Source organism: Malaclemys terrapin, chromosome 7, assembly GCF_027887155.1.
Source record: "Malaclemys terrapin pileata isolate rMalTer1 chromosome 7, rMalTer1.hap1, whole genome shotgun sequence".
NCBI lineage: Eukaryota > Metazoa > Chordata > Testudines > Emydidae > Malaclemys > Malaclemys terrapin.
This window is the reverse complement of record NC_071511.1, coordinates 103185660-103203774: the sequence shown is the minus strand read 5'-3', so window position 1 is coordinate 103203774 and position 18115 is coordinate 103185660. Positions and strand designations below refer to the sequence as shown.

Here is an 18115-nt window from a genome sequence, read left to right as displayed (position 1 = left end):
TTTCTCCTCTATGTATTGCTGGTGGGGCACGATAATTTTATTAGTACCGAAAGACAAATTAATTCTCCTGAACTTTGAGAGACACCCACAAAGGCTTCAATGTCCCATGGTGTTGGATGTGCACTGCCAGGAAAGCTCTTGTAGGGTCCTGGATCAATTTGCTTCACTCTGCAGGAAGTATGTAGATTAGGACACTCAGAGGAGAACTCCCCACTTTCAACAGCCTACTATGTCCAGATGCTCACTGAAATCTCAAATTAATATATTAGCTATGCAACATTTATGTACTTTGTTTTGCTCTTACTCAGAAATCAAGTGAATTGAATATTGTGCAATACGATACTGAACATAAGGAAAGCAAGACCAGCCGATTTACTGCCCTTCCCCCACCTACACCCTACCCAAACCCCACATAGTCTTAAAACAGCAGGAAAAGAAGAAAATCATGTGTGGGGGGTGGGGAGTAAATCCTGAAATTTATCACAGAATATCAGGGTTGGAAGGGACCTCAGAAGGTCATCTAGTCCAACCCCCTGCTCAAAGCAGGACCAATTCCCAACTAAATCATCCCAGCCAGGGCTTTGTCAAGCCGGGCCTTAAAAACCTCCAAGGAAGGAGACTCCACCACCTCCCTAGGTAACGCATTCCAGTGTTTCACCACCCTCCTAGTGAAATAGTTTTTCCTGATATCCAACCTGGACCTCCCGCACTGCAACTTGAGACCATTACTCCTTGTTCTGTCATCAGGTACCACTGAGAACAGTCTAGATCCATCCTCTTTGGAACCCCCTTTCAGGTAGGTGAAAGCAGCTATCAGATCCCCCCTCATTCTTCTCTTCTGCAGACTAAACAATCCCAGTTCCCTCAGCCTCTCCTCCTAAGTCATGTGCTCCAACCCCCTAATTATTTTTGTTGCCCTCCGTTGGACTCTTTCCAATTTTTCCAAATCCTTTTTGAAGTGTGGGGCCCAAAACTGGACACAGTACTCCAGATGAGGCCTCACCAATGTCGAATAGAGGGGAATGATCACATCCCTTGATCTGCTGGCAGTGCCCCTACTTATACAGCCTGAAATGCCGTTAGCCTTCTTGGGCACACTGTTGACTCATATCCAGCTTCTTGCCACTGTAACCCCTAGGTCCTTTGTAGGCGCCCTCTGCAATATTTGTTACATTCTGACATATTCTGAAAATCTAAGCTGTTATTTAAAAGCAAACTAATTCTCAGTTGCCTCCCTTCACTTCCACAGTGGAGGGAAGCAGAAACCTGACGATAATAGCTGGAAGAGGAAAGTGCTGGTTGCATGGAATGCAATTTCCTTTCCTCTGTCCCACGGGGAAACTCCTTGGTGGTTATCGGACTCTGCTAGGTGTCAAGGAGTAAGAAGGAGAGAAAACCTTATTCCCAGCACAGCTATAACCACTGGGACAATGTTGAGGATATGTAATTTTACTATCTTGTTGATGGACTTGTGCATTTTCAGTTCTGGTGTCTCCTTCATCATCATCCACCCCACCCCACCCTAGCCTGTTGTTGTTTTTTTACATGGTTACATCTGTGCATGGTATTCTCCCCTCCCTAGGCAATGGAAATCCAAACAGGTAAGTTAAAAAAGAAAGTCCTATATTTCTCACAAGTGTTGTTCTTTGTTCACCTTGTATTGTCATTGCAATTCTAAAGGTAATAAGGAATCTCTTTGACTTCTGATGTTCTGAATTGTTTTACATTTGTCAGATTGGTAAAAGGCATTGGAGACAATGAACGGGTTCAAATTACTGAACATTTTAATTGGGGGTGCGTGTCTATATATATATTCTCAATACTTTAACAGGTATGAAATACTCATTTTTATAATGCAAATACAAAAATACTATATAGTATACATTTCAGTCTGCCTGCATTGGAAAGTATATAACAGTAAATATCATTCAGGCTTTTTGCTCCAACTAGACACGGAGCTAAATAAATAAATACATTAATGGAGATATCCTATCTCCTAGAACTGGATGGGACCTTGAAAGGTTATCGAGTCCAGCCCCATGCCTTCACTAGCCGGACAAAGTACTGATTTTTGCCCCAGATCCCTAAGTGGCCCCCTCAAGGATTGAACTCACAACCCTGGGTTTAGCAGGCCAATGCTCAAACCACTGAGCTATCCCTCCGCCCAGGAGCTGTTGCTATATTGCAGTTCCTTTTCTAATTTGATTTTCATTTTTCCTTATGTAGTAGCATTCTGTGTTAGTGTTTACGAGAGGAAAAAGAAGTCCATGTAACATTAACATTTTTCTTCCGTTTAATGTAATAAATATTTTCTCTGTGTCTTTAGCATGCTAAAATCTTCAGCAGCTTGGCTATTAAACTTATTAAACTAATGTTATCGCTTTTCCAGCACTAAGGAGGCCTCAGTTACTTGTGAGGTATGCGAAGGCCCAGAGGAAATGACAGAACCACTGAAACAGTGCACAGCCTGGCTTCAGGCCTACTTCTGTGAGCCCTGGATGACCGAGAAACTTCCTATGCCTCCCTTTCACCATCCAGTTTTTGAACAAGGTCTGTAACCAAGTAATACTTTAGTATTTCATGTAAAATGTTTTGACTTGATTAACTATCACTTACATCACATTCTCATTTGGACTACACCAGAGTTGGACATTTTACATTGCTCTAAATAGAGGCTGCATATAGTGTACTGTAGCTACCAGGGTTCGTAATTTCCAACTGCTTCAAATGGTTGTATTAGTTTTGGCACAGGTTTCCATAATTCTTGGCAAAGACAGTAAAAATGATGCAGTTCAACTCTTGACGTTTGCTGGCTGAAAGGTTTAAATACAAACACATCTGAATGGCAGTAAATTTTTCAATAAGCCTATTGTTAACTTAAACTATCTTTTTTGCCAACAACACAGGGAATGAGGCTTATAAATGGACAATTAGCCAGTTCTATAAACACAGTTGGTGATAGTTAAGTAACATTAGGTAGCTATGTTGTATCTTTTTTGATCAGTTTTAAAACTAATTCTCAAAATTATTACAAGATGTTTTAATTTTTTTAATAGTTACAAAGAGCAAGTATTGTTACCCAAGTAGTAGTAATATACATATATTTAAATAAACACATTGCTTAAGAGAGAAATTTCCCCCTTACCATGTTCCATTTATTGCTATTTTTCCCAAAGACATAAAAGTCAATTACATGAAGTGAAATTGTCCCCAGTAAAAATCACGGTAGTTTGCTTTCTGCAGTGGCCTCTTTCTTGTCTCTCCATGAATGTAATCTTTTGACTGTGAATAATATGTACATTTTAAGGGAACTGTGTTTTAATTAAATATATTTAGAACACTCTCTGAGAAACTAGGTTCCATAAGAACATATTTATTACTCAAAAAAGGGAACTAGTAGCCTCCCTATTATGCACTGTAACATAGCATTGATGTTTCCAATATAACCTTGTGACGGGTTGGATCACAGAAACCCCCTTGGGAGCTGCCACCCGATGTGCAAAGACTACCCCTGCTTCTGCTTTCCCTGCAAGCTCAGGACTCCAGCACCCTGTCTTGCTGAGCCAGACACTCCCGTCTGGCTCCAGACACAGATCCAGGGTCTGAATCTCCTGTCCCAAAGCTGCAAGTTTACCTGAAAACAGCTCACAGTAGTGTGCTTGTCTTTAGCACTCAGATGCCCAACTCCCAATGGGGTCTAAACCCAGATAAATCCGTTTTACCCTGCATAAAGCTTATGCAGAGCAAACTCATAAATTGTTCGCCCTCTATAACACTGATAGAGAGATATGCACAGTTCTTTGCTCCCCCAGGTATTAATACATACTCTGAGTAAATTACTAAATAAAAAGTGATTTTATTAAATACAGACAGTAGGATTTAAGTGGTTCAAAGTAGTAACAGACAGAACAAAGTAAGTCACCAAGCAAAATAAAATAAAATGCGCAAATCTATGCCTAATCAAACTGAATACAGATAATTTCACCCTCAGAGATGCTTCAGTAAGTTTTTCTCAGACTGGACATCTTCCAGGCCTGGGCACAATTTTCCCCTGGTACAGCTCTTGTTGCAGCTCAGGTGGTAGCTAGGGGATTCTTCATGATGGCTCCTCTCCCTCTCTGTTCTCTTCCCCCCTTTATATATCTTTTGTATAAGGCGGGAACTCTTTGTCTCTCTGGTTTTCCACCCCCCTCACTGGAAAAGCACCAGGTTAAAGATGGATTCCAGTTCAGGTGACATGATCACATGTCACTGCAAGACTTCATTACTCACTTGCCAGCACACACATATACAGGAAGACTCACAGGTAAATACAGCCATCTGCAGACAATGGGAGTCATCAAGATTCCAAACCATCATTAATGGTCCACACTTTACACAATTACAATAGGCCCTCAGAGTTACATTTTATATTTCTAGTTTTAGATACAAGAGTGGTACATTTATACAAATCAGATGATCATACTCAGTAGATTATAAGCTTTGTAATGATACCTTACAAGAGACCTTTTGCATGAGGCATATCCCAGTTACGTTACATTCACTTATTACCGTATTTTCTCTAAAACTATCTCAGTTACATTATATTGACTTATTATCAAGTTTTTATAAAACCATATAGACTGCACAACGTCACAAACCTTCTCTTCAATAATGCAGCCATAAGGATTCCAGTCCAGGTATAAGGTCTATGCAGTCTTTTCCCCTCCATTCCATGTTTCTGCACCATATGCAGCCAGAATGCAGCAAGCACCACTCTGTGAGGACAGAACAGAAGTGCCACTAGGAACACCCCTGGAGTTTGAGTCTGGGCAGGGTGGTGACCTACCATGTCCTTCTTTGTACTACACTTTGCTAGAATGCAGCACTGAAGGAAACACAGTGTCTCTCTCCAACACATCACAGCGTCTCCTGCTGTGCTGCTCCACATTTAGGAACCTTAATTTGGGCTATAGCATGTAGGGTCTCATTTTCAAACATAGTGTAGTTGTATACATTGCCTATGTTGCACCTACAAAACATGCATGCATGCACATGTAAAACAGACATTGTCATGCACAAAATAAGTAATTGTACATGCAATTAGTCGCACGTGCAGAAATGAATGCATATGCATGTTTTGTGGTCACAATTTAGGCTTCTGTGATTGCAAATTTCACCTATTCATTATTGCTTGTAATTTTTATTCAAAAATCTTTCAGCTTTTTGTATATGATGCTTTCTTTATTACTTTTCTGACTAAATGCAGCTTTGACTTTAAAAATGAAATTTGGCAAACAGTTGTTGTATGGTGTGATTGTTTTTAGAAGGGGAAAATAATGTAATCACTGTGTATAGTGACTCTTTTTATTGAATTGATCAATGCATGTGATAGCAGTTGTTTAAATGCAACAGCTGAGATTGTCTTGTTATAGGGCAAGTATTGAGTATATAACATTTTAAACTTTTTTCTCCTCTCCTTTTTGCATGATTATAAAGGCTTATATGGAGATAATACAATATCATATCAGTAATACACATTTTATACTTGCTAAAAAAGTTTTAATTCAGAGATATTTGAATCTGTGTGGTTAATGAAATGGAGATGTAGGAGTTCTTGTTTATATCATCCATATTTAAAAAAGAAAATTTGGGTGTATACAATAGACTGCTACAAACTGCAAAAACACTGAATTCAAAAATGTCAGTTCAGTGTTGTGCTGCTTAAATGTAGCTGCTAATCCCATGGAATGATCACCTGAAAAAGTGCCACAGATTTTCCACTGGTTGGAATGAAGTTAAGCACTTTGACATGTTTCATTGCTGTTTAAAAATACTTTAATATAGATCAGGGTTGAGGTACACTGGTGGAGCAGGGAGGGGAAGCTTCCACTGCTGCTGTTCTTCCTGTATCTGCTCTTTGAATAAATAAGGTATTTCAGTCTCCAGGACTATCAACCAGCAGCTTTCATAAGCACTTTAAAATAAGCCCTTGTACCACAAAACTCTGCTGGTCATGATTTACATGAGCAGAAAGCTCAGGATTGAAACTTTGAGCTTGGTTAATGAAATATAATAGCTTAAAATGAATAATTACAGATTTTATTTTAGCTACTGTTTTCAGGTTCCAGGTCCTGCAGAAATTTGTGTGATGACTTTTCATGAGCCTCCTGGGCTGTTCACCCACAGAGGCTACTCCTTATTCTGAGAGGAGTAGCTGCAACAGCCACAGAATGTATAATGAGGCATTCTGAACCACTCCCTTCCCACGAACAGCAGCTCTGATTTTGCTAGCCTAATTGCTCTATGGCAATTATGTCATTGTCAGTATTATTGGGAGAGTTCAGCGATCAGCCAAAAAGAGAAAGAAAGATCCACTGAGTTAAAATACTTCTTTGGGCAGGAAGGGAGAATAAGCTGCCTCCTCCTTACTGATTTTTTTCCCTCTCCACTCTCTAGCAACAGCCAAGTAGGAGAGTAAATCCAGTAAAAAGCTGAATTAATTTCTGCTTCATATGGAGCCTTGAGTAGGGGGTTTGCAGGCCTTGAGAATTTAGAACTACAGGGTAGGAGCAAAGTTCTGATATACAAGAGTTCTGCTTCTCCCAGGTGGGTCTGCACTTCTTAGCTATGGAACAGGTGTGACTTTTTGGAGGTTAGGGCGTCTGCAGCAAGCCTACCTTTGGTTGGCCTCCCACTGAGCTTGAATTGTAATGTTTAGTGACCTTCTATACTTCAAGTTTAGTTTTTGGAACCCTGAAATAGGTTTTCCTCATTTTAACATGTGCAGATCCAGGTTTTTTTAATTTAGTTCAATTATTTGGTCTTGGACTGAGACCAGGTGTGCACATTTTATGATAGAAAAAAGCAAGCGTATAAAGGAAATGCTGACACAGACTTAATTGGCCAAACTGCACTGATGTGATACCTTTCTTTATATAGTCTCTTACTTTCTCTTTCTCTCAGTGATCATTTCATACAATATAAAAGTACTGTTGGAACAAATGGGAGAATGTCATGTTGAAGATGTATTATAACTTCAAAAAGGTAATATTTGTAGAAAGTTATTTAGTAGGAAAACTAAGGTAGTAAAGTGTCACACAGAGGGTTTTTAATAGGGTATGTTGTATGTTTCAGCTTATTTGTGAAGGCGGCCTTACACCAGAGCTACAGAGTTGCTCAACTGAGATTTAGGTATTTGTTTATGTTCTTTACATTTGCATTTGAAAGTGCCAACCGATAGCTCTAGGCACTTTTTTTAAAAAATTGACAAAAGCAGAGGAATAATAATCTAAAAATGTGAAGACTTGATCATATCAACCTTCTTATGCCCATCATCCTACCAAAGAGTTAATTCCCTAATCCAACCATTACATCCTTTAACCCAGCTTCTTCCCCGCATAGCCTCAAGAATGGATGGACTTTGCAGCATGCTTAGATAGTCTGTGCCTTTAATGGATTAGGAAAGAATTGAATTCCAGAATTAAAGTCCCCCACTAGAGAGAATGCGTTCTCAGCCCCTTTTCTTCTAAACCAGTGGGCTGTTATCTCAGACACCTCTGATGACCATAACTGTAGCTGTATGACCTAGTCAGAGGACATAGTCTCTCAACTGGCTTCTATCCAAAATATTTAGGGCTTTCTACATTAAAAAAATTAACACCTTAAACTCCGCCAAGAAATGCAGAATACGGAGCACCAGTATATTGGGTGGCGCTTTTGGCATGCAGCACGCCCAATAAATGAGCAGAATTTTTCACTAACTTACGTTGATGTATGGTGCCAAGGTGTAGTCTCACGTGAAGAGAATATTAGAGTAGTCTAATATTAAGATGACAAAATGGAAGTAATATTAGCAAAGTGTGTCTGTGAAAGAAAAGTTTTCACTCTGGTTACTAAGGGCAGATTGAAGAAAGTCATCTTGGTCACAGTGGTTTCAAACCATGCTGATTCCTCCAGAGAACACTGTCTTACTGCCAGAGGTATTGAGCAGCCGCAGTTCTTGTTGCTGTCAGTTTCAGTAGGGAGTTATTTTGCAGCTACATTCGGCCCTGGATGTCTCAAGTTGGCCCTCGGAAAATGAGGAACAGACAATAGTGGCCAAAATTTTGATTTGCTTAGTATCACATAGGAAAATTAACAACCCCCCCCCCAACCTCCCCAACTGCTTCCCCCGCCCCCTCTTCCTTTCTTCCCTATGACTGGAACGGTATTAATGGGCCACTTCACTTTGAATGGTTCCTTGAAATATGTGTTAACTGCTTACGCTAAACCATCTGTTCAAATCTTATATTTAGCAGTGACACTTTGAGTTAGTGTCCCAGACCTGAAGAAGAGTTCTGTGTGGCTCGAAAGCTTGTCTCTCTCACCAATAGAAGTTGATCCAATAAAAGATATTACCTCACCCACCTTGTTTCTCCAATAGGCAGGGCATGGCAGAGATAGAACTGAGTTCTTCTATATGTCATTTGCCTGCCTTAACCACAAGAGTATCCTTTCACTTTCTGCAGTCCTCCTGCCTTGTTTTCTGCACACTTCCAACTTCTAGAGTAAATGAGGCAAACATCCTAAAATCAGCCTCATTCACCAAACCTTTCCCTTATGAGTTGTCTGAGCACCATCCATTCCGTGCCCTGAATGAGGCAGGGGTCCTGTGAAAACATGTGACAGTATGCAATCTCATAATTAAGCTATCAGAATGCATATGCACAAGGGGGATGAATTACAGTTGCACAGGCAATATAAATTCTGTCATTTCCTAACTTTCAAGTACTGACTTTGCAACCTGAATGATGTTATTTTAATGCAGTTTTTAAATGTAATTTCCTACATTATTTAAAAGAAAAAAGGTAAACTAAATTATATTATCTGAAGATGTAACAACTTCCTCTCCCATTGTGCATCATCAGTGACAGGGTTTCAACGAAGAACCTTCAGCATTGCAGCATAGTTTGGGCTAATTACATAAACTGGAAGCGGAATGAAACTGTTATCCCGGGGGGGGGGGGTTTCCTGGCCAATTGGAGCTGCGGGGGCAGAGCTTGAGGCAGGGTCAGCATGCATAGTTGACCCCCTGGCTGCCCCTATACATAGTTGACCCCCTGGCTGCTTCTGGGAGCCGCATGGAGCGGCCGCTGACCCTGCTCCCCAGCTGGAGCACCAGAGCGGGGCCATGTCGCTGCGTCTGGGAGCTGCGTGGAGCAGCCCCTGACCCTGCACCCTGGCTGGAGCGCCGCAGCGCGGCAAGCCCCAGACCCCGGTCCCCAGTGGGAGCTCGAGGGCCGGCTTAAAATGGCTGGCGGGCCACATCCGGCCCTCAGGCCGTAGTTTGCCCACCCCTGCTCTGGAACCATGTGCCTAAATGGGAACATATTTCTGCAAAGAGCTGACAGCCAGTCTCTATCCATGGGGCCTGAAGGCTCCAATGTGCGTGTATTGCCATACTTACCTGCATAGAAAAAGTAAGCAAAGTGCAAAAAAGGAAAGATTTGCTGGCAAACATGTTATCAGCTTTGCCTTTTACTTTGGGGTATGCTCATTTATTAGGGTTACTCTTCGCGGGGGGATTCTGTACTTCTATCAATGTACTGCTTGTGTCACTTGTGTTTTCATAAGGAGTTCTACTTCTCCCTGCTGAAAGTTCCCTCCCAATGGAGCTATGCTGCAGAAACTAGGTTCCCCAGGACTGGGTTCTTCCAGCCTCAGAATCAGATGAACACACACACACACACACACACACACACACACACATTAATAGTTTGTGTCTGAGAGTACGGGTTAATCAGCACTCCCAAGCTGACTTCTTGTATGTCCCTGGACTCAGTAGGCTGGGTCAAGCAGCATTTCCAAGCTGTCACCTCATATGCCCTTGGACTCAACTGGCTAGGTCGAACAGCACCTTCAAGCTGTCACCCTCATGTGCCATGGATACCGCTCCGGAATAGAGCATGCCTGAGCAAGCTGAGTCAAGCAGCACTTTCAATCTGCCACCCTCATATGCCCCTGGATTCAGCAAACCACTTCCAGGCTGCCACCCTCCTATGTCTCAGGTTCAACACGTCCCTATCCCCACTTTCACGTTACAATTGTTCTGGTAGTAACCTACTTGATGAGCAAACCCCACAGGATTTTTTGGGTGCTGCAGGGATCTTTTAGCTTAGGTACGAGGAACATTGCTGCAGAGTGAATGAGGAAACCAAAAAACACCCACGGGGCTTGGGGGGAGGAAGAGAGAGGCAACCAGGTTAATCATGAAAGTTATTTATTGCCAGGTAATAACCATAGGGGAGCCAAACAAACAAAATCGTTATAATATTAAATCTGACTTAAACTTGATTATAAAAATCAGGTTTAGAAAACTATAACTGATCACACAAGTCAGGATCAGAAAGCTATACCGAGAGAGAGAGAGAGAGAGATGGGTTCTCACCACTCCATGAAGCTTGAATCGATCGGGGGTTCCAGGTGCTGGTAGTAGCTGAGGGTCCAGAGTGCTGGAGACAGGCAGAGCCCCCAGCATGATCAGTCAGGAGAAGAAGAAGTCCCCATGGAACTGATGCAAATTTTGGATCCCGGCATCAGAACACTTACTTGAGCATGGATAGGGGTTTTTGTAGAGAAACAACAATGGTTCAAGGGAGAACACTAGATTTGTTTATGTGTAAACAAAGGAGAATGCCAAAGTTATTTTGTTCAGGTTAGACATAGGAGCTGATCATTCCTGGCTTTGGGCGGTGTTTGTTGGAGGGAGTTCACAGTGCGATTAGAGAGCTTCACTATTTTGGACACCAATAAAGGATTTATCACTAGAATTGGTCTGATAACTCCTGAGCTTGGTGTATGTAGGCGTGGGTTCATTAACATCTGGAGCAGAGATCCCCCATCATGCAGTACTTCTCTGCTTTTCTAGTCCCAGAGTTCTGTGCGGTTTTTGCCTTGGAATCTCTGTTCTCCATTCTGTATGCTAATAGAGATGCCTCCTTGTCTCATCTTCAATGCAAATGAGGCTAGGGGAGTTTCCTTAATCCTGTCATCCTTATCCCAAGGGTTTGGTGTATCTCCTACTGCCTTTTCATTGCTTTATGTAAGTCTATCTTCTGATGCAAATTTGGTTCAAGCAGAGGCTGGGAGTGGAGGTCTTTCGTGAGTCAGACAGGCTGGGTACTTTGCCCTGGTTCCCCAAGAACACAGAGCTGCTAGGTAACAAACAATTAGTAGAAGGACAAAGATGGAGATGGAAAAGGAATGCGTACTTACACTGCAGGTGAATTTAATGTCTGTAATATAAAGGAGTTTTGAATTCAAGAAGGTATATTGGTAAAATACTGCCCCATCCATATCGCTCTCACTCTTTCTCAGGACCTTTTAGATAAAAATATCTCAATTCTGTACATAGGCCAATAAGCAAAAATCATCTCTGTTCTTTCCTGAGCACTCCCTCTGTCTTAGAAACTTAAGTCAAAGAGGACAGCTCAGTTAACCAGGCTATATTCAGCTCACAGTGGCAACAGAATACACTACATGAAATGCTCATTATCATTAGAAAAAAAACTTTCTTTAACTTTGGGGGTGGGGGTCGGCATTTTATAGTTATTACTTCATAGTTGTGAAATTTCACTTTTTCGCTAGCTGGAGGTGGGATTTGTGCTACGTCCGTTCTACATGCACCAGTTCCTATTGCTTCTGCATATATTTGTTGAACCTCTTATTTCAAAAGGACCTCTAATGAAAATCCTGCCACATGAGTTATGGGAATGTACACTTTTCTGTGTAAATGAATTAATTTTCTCACTATGTGCCTTCCAGTGGAAGGCAGTGTGTATCTTGGAAGTTATTCATATGGTAACTAGAAATGAGAATGGAACTGTTACATGGAGTTGTCACTTGAGCACAGCATTATAAAATATGCCTCTAAAATTGAAAGTCCATCTTTTACCACCATGGAACAGTGTTAATATCCCTTGATCATTCTTCTAACCCCTCTCAGGTGGAATCTAGCAGCACCTCTTTGTTTTACTGCCATGTTGCAGAAAATGATACTAAACTTTAAAAAATCTGCCACTCTGCTATAAGGCAACACTGGGGGTGGGAAGGGGGAATGCTTTTGTAACTCTGTTTGGGAAGAGCACTTGCCCACAGAAATTAAATTGCTGGAGGTCTCATGTTCTCTAAATATAGTTTCATTTGTGCAGTTGCAACTCTAAATATAATTTACAAGTTTTCTGAAGATAGTGAGCTATCTCCTCTATCAGTTTGTTACTTAACAGCAGATTCAACATCACATCAATTTTTATGCTCAAAAACGTGTTTATTCAAGACTGTAATTTGTACCCTTATACTTACATTCCACTGTACGTCCAAAAAAGTACATTTTTATATCTGATGCAATGCAGTCCTGTACATTTAAATGTATAAAGACAGACTCTCAAATGAAAGATGATTACTAAAATAAGAAAAGCATGTACAGTATTGTGGTCAATACAGATCACTTTCACTTTGCTTTAAATGAAAGCTTGTAAAAAATTGTAGACTTTGCTGAGATATTAATTCATGAAGTTAGAAGTTTTAAACCTTGGATGCCAGTTTATTGATTACAACAAGGAAGCAACTCTATACTCAAATTAAGAAGGAAAGAAATAGCTGATTAATATGTAATTCTTTAAACCTTAGAGCTATCAAACTAATTTTCAGGGGTAGCAGAAGCAGAAATCTAGGTCTAAGCCCAAAGCTACAAGTGGAAAAGATGAGGGGGGGCGAAGAACTGATTAAAAGAATAGGAATAGATGGAAAACACCCATGAATTTGAAAACGGCAGTACAGACTGTCAGATGTCTTGAATCAATACACGGAGGTCACAACATGGCAAGCATAAACAGTTTATATAGTGGAAAATATAAACTTATATTTTGGCGATTTGGAATCAAGAAGGAAAAAGGAAACACTTGAAATAAGAAAGAGAGAGACCAGGCAGAAATGGGGAAGTAAGTTGAACTATGAATAACTTAACTGAACTGTTTGAAACCTAGATCATTAACAGAGTAAGTGTGTAACAATAACAGTTAAATACATCTAAAACATTAACTGAAAGGTTTTTATTTATTTTTATTTATTTTTTTATTCGTAGAGCATTGGTAAACACCCCTTATCAATGTAGGTTAATACTGCCAGAATATAAAAATTTTACTACCTTTTGACCTGTTGTTGTTTGTAATTCCTATAGTGATTGCAATTGTTGAGGTATCTGCATATAGAATAACCTTTAAGCCTATATAGCTGTATGTGTGACCTAACTGTACTCACCTATTTAAAGTAGGCTGCACTTAATTTTAGATGACTGCTCCAGTAATGTGTTCCGAACTCAAAAAAAGTCCGTAGGCATACTCTGAAAATATGCAGACTGTGGACTTAATATAGCCATAGAGCACTGGTCTAAGACTCAAAAAAACTGGATTCTGTTCCTGACCCTGACATTGACCTAGTTGAGCCAGTCATTTCACCTCTGTGTGCCTCAATTTCCTTATCTGTAAAATGTGGATAATAATACTGAGCTCCTCTGTAAAGCGCCTTGAGGCGTACTAAGGAAAAATGCTATATTAGAGCTAGGTATTATTAATTATTATTATTATTATTGTTAGCAACAGTGAAAGGGTTTGTGACCAAACCTCCAACTTCTACATGGTTTTACAAGTATCAGCGAATGGGACTTACTTTACGTGCTTATCTACTTAGATGTTGTGTCTAATTGGTTCAAAATGGTATTTATACAGAGGACAGTTAAGGTTTTTGTGACTGACATTAACTATATATCTTCATACTTCATTTTTAATGTGTAATCTTAACTTTGCATTTGAAGCCTAATGTTTGGGGAGGGCAATATAGAATTTTTAAAGGTTTTCTGTTAAGTGATAATAAAATTTTACTTCATCGTAACCAATATTTTGACTAGGAATTAATTACCTTTTAAAAATTGCTTTGTGACCAGAATCCTTGTGGAGCTTGCAAGTTGTATGTGGGCTCTAGAAGATCTTGCAAGCTGTGGAGGTACTGTGAGAAGCACTGTAGGGGATGCAGCAGTGAGCAGGTTGTGGTGGTATTAACCAAGTGCTGTGGCATGAGATTTGAAGAGCAGGGTAGCAAGCCAGGTATTATGGGGTTAGCTGGAGGAGGAGAGCCTGTTAAAGCAAGACTATCTGTATTCCAGCACATTTGGTTAGGCCAAACCTTTCTGTGGAGAAAAGTGCATATTTAATTGGGTAATCTTTTAAATCACTTAGTTCTATGTTATTTTTCTATTTAAGTGTTCTAAAATTAATCATATAAATATGAATTAGTAGTGAAAGTCAAATTTCATGTATTCTTCCTTCTTTGTTATATTTTTATATTTGCAATTTGATAAATAAGGAGTTGACTAAAGGGGTGAAGGCAACAGTTTTTGCTGAAATGTGAATTATCGGACTGGACGGAGGTTACTAGTGGAGTTCCTCAACGATCAGTCTTGGGACCAATCTTATTCAATATTTTTATTAATGTCCTTTCACAAAAAGTAGGTGTTTGCTAATGAAATTTGCTGATGATACAAACTTTGGCGGCATCGTCAATACTGAAAAGGATTGGAATATTACACGGAAAGACCTGGAGTGACAGAAATGGGAAAAGGCAAATGTTATCCTAGGATGTATCAGGCAAGGCATTTCCAGTAGAGATAGAGACGTATTAATGCCATTATACAAGGTACTAATAAGACCTTATTTTCAGGACTGGGTGCAGTTCTGGTCATCCATGTTCAAGAAAGATTAATTTAAATTGGAACAGGTGCAGAGAACAAGTATGAGGATGATCAGAGGAATGGAGGGACTTGTCTTATCACTGGAGACTGGAAGAGCTTGGCTTGTTTAGTCTAGCAAAATGAAGGCTGAGAGGGGCTATGGTTGCTCTCTAGAATTACTTTGGGGGGTAAATACCAGGAAGGATGAAGACTGTTTGAGCAAAAGGGCAACGTTGGCACAAGAACAGATGTAAACTGGCTGTGAACAAACTCAGATTGGAAATTAGAAGAAGGTTTCTAACCATCAGATGGGTGAGGTTCCGGAACAGCCTCCAAATAGGAATTTGGGGAGCAAACAACTAAGTTTTAAGAGAACTGGACACATCTCTGAGTATGACTGTATGAGGGGGTTGCTTGTGATGATAGGGAGCAGGTCTCACTAGCCCTAGAGCTAAATTCCAGTTTGTTTTATATTCCTTCATGCTTCAGGGTTACAGCATGCCACCTGCAGGAGCAGGAAGGGATTTTTCTCCCCACTGGGTTGTGGTGGGGTTTTTTAAAATCTCCTTTCTCTGATGCATCAGGGTTGGAGAGAGGATATTGGGCAGGGTGGGCCTGGGCTCTGAAGTGTCACTAAGCATTCTCTCTCTCGGGTGGTTGGCTGGTTGATTTACACTCACATGTTCAGGATCTAACTGATCGCCATTTGTGGTGTTGGGAAGAAATTGTTCCCCAGGTCAGACTGGCAGTGACCATGGGGGTTTTCACCTTCCACTGCAGTATGTGAGTGCGGGTCACTTGCCAGGATTATCTAGGTATGTCTCTGTGATGTTTCCCAGAGGTAACCAGGGTTGTGGGCAGAGGTGAAAGTAACTTAAGAGACTTAACAGTACGCAGGGCGGCCGGGATCCGGGGCAGGGGCAGCTCAACCAGAAGGGGTGGGGCTGGGACCAGACTCCCCCAGCCAGCCCTTCAGTGCTACCCAGCCCACACCACCAGGCCTCCAGCGGTGATTTAAAGGGCCTGGAGCTCCAACTGCTGGCGCGGCAGTTGGGAGCCCCAGGCCCTTTAAATCACTGATGGAGTCCTGGGACTCCCGGCCACCACCATTACCCCAGGGCTCCGGTAGCGATTTCAAGGGCCCCGGGCTCCTGGCCGCCGCTGCCGCTACCGCTACCCCGGGGCTCTGGCAGCGATTTAAAGGAGTAAGGGCTCCGGCTGCTGCCGGGAGCCCCGGGCCCTTCAAATAGTCAGTCCCCAGGGAAGCAGCCCCTTTTGGCCCCCCTCATCAGCGGCCCTGCCAGTACGGTCGGCTGTGTCTTGGCTCTTACTGGTACACCAGACTGGACCGGACCAGCTTACTTTCACCTCTGGTTGTGGGACAGCTTAGTACCACCTGCCTTTAGCATGAGGGAGTTTTTTCTCTTCCTGATGTGAATCAGCTCCCTGAAACCACCAGATTCTGGCAGCACAAGCACTACCTTCCAGGCTTCTGCAGGCCTCACTCAATCTATACAGATAGGGATAGGCACACACCAGCCCCCAAGTCTTCAGAGCATTCTCAGTAGTGTCTAGCCCTTTATCCACTGGACATTCACAGAATTACCAGGTCCGCTATTCCCAAAGGAGGAGTACACAGCAGCTTGTACGATTGAACTCAGACCATCACTTTGCGTAATACCACAGCACTTATATATAGTGAATATTTATAGTGAAAACAAGAATAAGTTTATCAAAGAATAGAGATTCAAGTAATATTGAGTGAGACCATTGGAACTAATGGTTACATATAAAACAAAAGCATAACAAGCTTTCTGAAACTAAACTTAACAAGTTACTTGTCTGAAGAAGCTTATTTCACTCCAAGTTCTCACCAGCATTTTCAGCCAAGAGTGGAGGAGACCCCTTTTGCATGAAGCAAAAGCATTGTCCTTTTACTTCCTCAGTCAAAGGTGCCCTCCGTTCTCCGAAGTATATTCAAGCAAACCTTCGATGTACACCTCCAGATAGGGCTTCCCCCACTGCTTAACTCTTCCTGTTAGTTTGTTTCTGAAGTCCTTACAATCCTTGATTTGCATCCAGTTCAGAATAGTGACAGGAAACCCATTGTGAACGAGACAACACTCAATGTACATGTAAACAGATAGATGGATAAACATCTCTTGTCTGACAGAAACCCTGGGTTTTTTACCTTTGTTGATGACCAGCACCTTGACATAGACTTCAAGAACATATTTCCAGTATATATACATAACTCCATACATAGTATCTGTACATACATTTCGCAATAATATTGATGCCCAGAGCAACACCAGCTTTTTCTTGAGCCCTGTCATTCTTTGGTGAACTAGAATGTACATACCAGACTCAGGATAATCCTGTAACCCCTCTGTACTCTCTTGCCAGGTGGTTGTGACATTGCACTCCATATGTTTTATGGAAATATGCTTATGAGTGTGAATATGATGTAACTGGAATATGCTTTACGCTAAATACCCCTTGTATGGTGTCATTAGAAAGCTTGTAATCTTCTAAGTGTGTTCATTCTATTTGTTTGCATGTATTATTTCTATATCTGGAGATAGGAGAATAAGATATAAACTTGTATCACTAACCCATCACCGTGGTATTAGGAGGGTCTTGGGTCACAATCTTATTTAATCCCAGTTGCAGCCTCCCCAAATCATGCCTCTTTCTATCTTCTGCAAATGGAATTACACCATTTCCACTGCTAAGCAGCCTTCTGTGGCTGGGGAGAAAAGGGCAATGCTTGTCTTGGTGCCTGGAAAAGCAGCAAACACAAAACATTGTCAATATAATTTTTTTGCAGTTAACCAAAGAACAAATTTACTTGATTCTGTTGTAATAATTGAGATTCAACTCACTAGAGAGCAAAAAATCAACCATTTTTAGTGACTATCCCTTTTTTAAATCCAGCTTCATCAGACATGCAGGAGTGTGTTTTAAAGTAGGAGGTAATGGTACAATACTATGCGAAATTTACAGGCAGATTATTAGTATTTCACACAGTGGACATGGCAGATTCAAGAGAAAAGAGTTGACAAGTTTTCATATATCTGCCAACAGGAAATTCAAATTCCATAGACTGGCAGCTTCTTTTATTACCATCTCATGTGAGACTGGCTTTAATAAGCAGAAAGTCTCTGTTTTGTTATACGTTTAATGGATTATCTAATACCTTCCTCCAGTTCTCTTCAATAGACATCAACCTCAACCCTACAAAAAGAGGGGAAACAATCCAGTTACTTTTATGGCTTGGGGTTTTTTTTTTCTGTCCAGCTTCTCCATGTCCCCTCTTTTTTCTATCAACAAGTAATTACACCCACAATTGATTCTAGGCACAGGTTTAAC

General features: G+C 41.1%; 1 protein-coding gene across 7 annotated transcripts in view; it reads left to right on the top strand.

The window, feature by feature from the left end:
* The window catches only part of MGMT (O-6-methylguanine-DNA methyltransferase), a 300274-nt gene that overhangs the window by 248282 nt on the left and 33877 nt on the right, over positions 1–18115 (top strand). For all 7 annotated transcript variants that reach the window (XM_054036012.1, XM_054036006.1, XM_054036009.1 and 4 more), the window contains one exon: positions 2390–2550. In XM_054036012.1, the coding sequence (XP_053891987.1) occupies positions 2390–2550 (161 nt within the window). The remainder of the gene's footprint in view (positions 1–2389; positions 2551–18115) is intronic.